The following is a 5,171-nucleotide window of genomic DNA, read 5'->3' as shown; positions in this document are numbered from 1 at the left end:
TATCCTTTTTTTTTTTTGCTAGGATTTTGTACTTTTTTGCTATCTAGGATAATGTTAAATATATTAAAATAATTGAAATGTTATACATAGTAATAAACTAGCACATATTTCTTAATTTTGCTAAAGTTTAATTTTAAATTAAGGTTAATTAAGTGCTAAAGTTTAATTTTAAATGTTGTAAAAATCGGCAGTAGCGTAGTTTTACAAAATGAATGTTAATGAATAAAAATAATTGTTAGTAATTAATGTTTCAAGAAGTCGAAGCTTGGTTCATATTAAAAAAATTTTCAAGTTTGAGAACGTTATAAAGCAGAATCTATAGAATTTCCATTCGTATAAAATTGTTTGTTTCTGAAGAACCTTGTAATATCATATAAATATAGATAAATATAAAACAATTTTGGGTAAGTAATACGTTGTGTAAATTAAATGAATGTCAAATATTTGTAGATGCATTTTAGCGTATTAATGTGAACGTTAACTTCTATTATTTGAACAAATACTAAGAAGCGTAACCTAGGAAGAAAAAAAAAGAAAGATAAATACAAATTATTCTGAGATTTTTAAAACATTTTTACAGTTTAATTTTATCAAATCACCGCAATAACTCAATGCGATAAAAGTCAAATGTAGAAAACTAAACAATAAAATGAAACGTTTTTAGCATTTCCTATAGCTGCAAACAGTCGCTTTAAAAGGTTGGATTTGGCGAGATATAAAAAAAGATAAAAATTCGCAATAGAAGATTTTTCAAAATCGTCATCTTTCATGTTCCAACGAAGGGGGGAAATCAAAAAGGGGATTGAACTTTTGTGTTGATGACCGTTGTTTAACGACACAAGCTTTCAGCCAATAAAATTTTTGCAACAGAGCTTCATTTGCATTACGTTTAATTTTGATGACTTTAAAACATTTCTTTTTTTCTCCTGCTGTGCCACATAAGTTAATTTTAGTTACAAATTTGATAAAGTATTTTTTATTACTTCGATTTGTGTAACTTCGAGAGAGTAATACATGTTTTCTGTTATTTAAACTTCTGTTTAAACATTTTTCTCTCTCTCTCACCTATTTTCAGCTACCTAATTCATTTTTATGCTATCAAGCATAAAATTTCATGTATCTTATTATATTACCCTATTATTAATCCTTGCACCATTGTTATGGTAAACTATTTTTTGTGTCATGCTATCTTCTATTTGTTATTATCGAGGATTAAGGGTCTGGATTGACCCAGGAACCTCAATTAGCCTAGGCTAAGAAGCCACAATGAATTCCAGAGAGTAAGTTATCTTTTAATCTGATTAAGTTTATTGCTTTAATTTCTTCCTTTATCTTGTGATGAATTTTATTTATGTAAATCTTAAAATTTGTGTTTTTTAAGCAAAAGCAAAACTTTTTTGATGGCGTGTGAAGGGTAAGGATAAAATAACTTGTCTTGTATTTAGATATTGTAAGAGCATGAAAATATATATTTCGAGTTTTTTTATAGTTATGTATTCCACAAAGTCTGATTTTCAAATGTAAGGAATAAATATATTTTATGCCGAAAATTAAATCAGAAATTTTATTAAAATATTTCCAAAACTGTAATTATACTTTCAAAATAAAGAGTTTAGAAATAAAATCTCAATTTTATTCGTAATAGCTTCAATTAGTATTTTAATATTTTTAAATCGTTGTTTTTAATGTTTTTGAAATTAAGATGATCTGAAGATATTTAATTCCACCCTTTGGAACTTAATTTTTTTCCTTATTTCGACACTTTAAAATTGCTCATTAAAATTGCAATTTTGTTCTATAGATATTTTGTTATCGTAACATATCTTCTATAAGAAAAATGTTAATTTTTCAAATTTACTTCTTTAAATTATGGAAAATCTCTAGATTATTTATGCTTATTTCATGCTAAACCTTGAAGGTAGACTAACCAGTGAAGGAACACTTAAGCTTTGCTTACCTTTAAAAAAAATCACATTAATTTCAAAATTCGTAATTTTAGATCAATGACAGTGTCAACATATTTGTTACTAATTGCAAATTATGTAAAAAAATTGTAGAGAACTTACATAATATTGTTTTAAAGTTTTGGAGGTTATATCAAATAACAAGTAGTAAGTAGAAGGAACAGCTCTTACTAGTGAATGAACACCCAGTAAAGGAACACTTAATTTTGGTTATTTTTTAATGCTCTTTATGAATTTATAAGCCATACAAATATTTAAAAACAAGCCTATTCTTGAAATTATAACATATAAATACTTGGAAAATGTTAACTTTTTTTTGTAATCATGAATTGAAAATTAAAGTGTCAACATATTAACACATACTGTTCATTCACTGGGAAATCTATGCCCAGTAAAGGAACATGCCTGTTCCCTCACTGGTTAGAAGTTGTTTTTCGTATTTTTAACATACTTTTGATGCGGAACATCACTAAAGGTACAAGAAAATTAAAGTTTATCTTTTATTTTCATTAACTTAGAAAAAAACCCAGTAAAGGAACACTTGTTCCTTCACTGGTTTTTCATCGTTTGGTGATCCAGTGAATAAACACCCCCTTATCTCAGTACTTGATTATGCTATGGTGCTTTAAAAAAAATAAAACGTAACTTCAATAACTATATTTTGAATTCTCTTTTTCACAGTGAGAAAAATAAAACTATTACATGCAATTAATTCCACTTCAAACATATAAATACAAACACTCACCTTATAATTTTTTCAACGAAACAAGGTGTTGCAGAGATAATAACAAATTCAAAAATTTTTTCAGAGAAGTCTATTTGACCAGGTAATCCAAAATATTGCTAGATGACTTCCTATTGTTTGGCAGTAAGCTATTGTTACCAATCAATCTAAAGAAAAACTTTCAAATTCTTATTTTTAATGAATATATATGAAATGTTCCTTCACTGGGTAGTGTTCCTTCACTGGTTGGTTTACCCTATTCATATAATTGTTTATGAAAATGAATTTTGATTTTAGTACTAATGCCACAGGGATTCTAACTCGCTCTATTTAATGGACAGAATTTCTCTAGTGGTTGCAAGACAGTTTTCCGTGTATAATTCTTGCTTTAGTAAGTTTGATTTCGAGTCATTTTTGATACCACCGCATTGTTAACTCGTGTCAGGTGCAGAATAATAACTCATATAAAGCGCTACTTTGTTCCAATTGAGAATTTTTAAAACAATGAAAAATTAATCACATTTCTGTAATACTTGATAATATAAAACTTAATTTGCTTAAAAAAATATAAAGGTGATAATAGTTGACATGCATCGAGCTCTCAAATAGTGACTCCCATTCTCAAGACTCACCAGACGAGAAATTTTTTCTATATGTGATGTCTGGTGATTCTTGAGAATGGGCGCCTACGTGCTAGAAACATATATATAAATGCTAGAAACATATACATTTTCCAACCTTCTTAATTTTTGAAACAAATGAAGTTTTTATACTATCATACATCTCTCCTCTTAAGCATATATGAATTATTCATTTAGTAAACTTCAAATTTTTCAATTTTCTATTAATTTATGAAAAAATAGAACAGTTGGGCACCCCTATCGCTTTTTTTAAAAAATTGTTTTGAACTATTTGAAAAGGTATTTCTTGTAGAATTAATTGTAAGCAATAAATTGATCGATATTATTTCAACTAGGACGATCTTTTGATACTAGGGGAATTTATCTTTATTAAAAGTATGGGCGTTCCTCAACCAAGGAGGTTTTCAGACAGACAAAGTTTATAATAGTGACTTCCACACTTAGCTCGCGATGTTGTTTGAGTTCAGTTCAGCGCACTCATTTAAATCTTTTTTTTTTTTTTTATCCTATAACCGTCGTTGAACAGCCGACCCACTTTTTCTTTTTTGGATTTATGACTGCTATTGTTCAACAACGTAGCCTTGCAATTTTGAACCCAATCCGGGAGACAAGAGATCAAGTATTGGGAGAAATTTGCCTTCTTGGAAAACTTTTTGATGGAACTAATCGGCATTTGCTTTACACGGAGAGGAAGACCACGAGAACCTCCCATGCTTAGTCTCACCACAAGGGGACTCTTACCCATGAACTGTCTACCACAAAGGCTATTTCACGTCAGCACTGTGGACAGTGTAAGCCGGATACAGAATTCGTATCGACCAGCCTTCGCTGGGATTCGAACCCGGTTCACCTCATTCGACGGTGAGCGCTCTATCCCCTGAGCTATTGCGACACATTTAAACCCTTACGCTATTTTTAAAAGGAATTGCTGCTACGAACTTACTCAATATTATGATACGAATTCCGCACCCGGTTTGCACTGACCACAGTGCTGACATTAAATATCCTCAGTGTTAGACGAATCATGGGTTAAGGTCCCCTTGCCGTCAGACTAACTGTGGGAGGTTTTCGTAGTTTTCCTCTCCATGTAACTCAATTGCGGGTTGGTTCCATCAAAAAGACCTCCACGAAGACAAACGTCTCCCAATACTTGATCCAGGAGTTTCCTTGTCTTCTGGATTGGGTTCAAAATTAAGAGGCTATTGAGTAAGATTAGTTGTCGTAAACCCGAAAATTGGGTCGGCTGTTCAACGACGATTAAAATAAAATATTTAGATATAATTTGATATATGAGCTCAAATACAAAATCTAAAGAAAGTGCTTTTTTTGCTCTAAGTGTGAAATACAGGAAATGTGGTATATTACAAAGCATGTCATCTAATAATTTTCAAGTTTAAAAATTCGAAATATGTTAATGAGTATTTTCATTTTACGTTCGAAAAAAAAAGCTTTAGTCATAAGCTTTAAATGATTAATGTAAAAAAAAATTCAGTCAGTCTATTCGTATTCATAACTGTGAAAGAAATTTTTTCTGCAAAAAAAAATACGTATTTTGAATTTTTTGAAAATTTTATGTTTAAATTAAGAAATTAAAAGTTTCTAAAATTCAAAAATGTAAGCACTTTAAATATGATTTTAGTGTAACGTTATCAGCTGTCTGTTTGGAAGAAAGCTGGGTCCGTTAACGGAACCTTCACAAAATAATTTATCTTTTAATCGGGCCCTTCACAAATTTATTTATCTTCATTATTGTTTTGTTAATTGAATAAACCCTTTCCGGCAAGGCCGTAGCCAGGATATTTTTTCGGGGGGGGGGGATATGGTAAGAAGCAAGGACAGTTT

At 30.0% G+C, this 5,171-nt stretch overlaps 1 protein-coding gene across 1 annotated transcript in view; it reads left to right on the top strand.

Moving 5' to 3' along the window:
• Positions 1-1,068: 1,068 nt before the first annotated feature.
• Positions 1,069-5,171, top strand: part of LOC107450533 (GATA zinc finger domain-containing protein 1) — a gene marked incomplete at its 5' end in the record, with an annotated part of 23,413 nt that continues 19,310 nt past the window's right edge. Inside the window, 1 exon segment of the mRNA XM_016066350.3 lies at positions 1,069-1,280. Coding sequence (XP_015921836.1) covers positions 1,267-1,280 — 14 coding nt within the window.

This window comes from Parasteatoda tepidariorum, chromosome X1, assembly GCF_043381705.1.
Source record: "Parasteatoda tepidariorum isolate YZ-2023 chromosome X1, CAS_Ptep_4.0, whole genome shotgun sequence".
Taxonomy (NCBI): Eukaryota; Metazoa; Arthropoda; class Arachnida; order Araneae; family Theridiidae; genus Parasteatoda; species Parasteatoda tepidariorum.
Note: the sequence above shows the minus strand (reverse complement) of the source record. Positions and strands in the feature narration are given on the sequence as shown.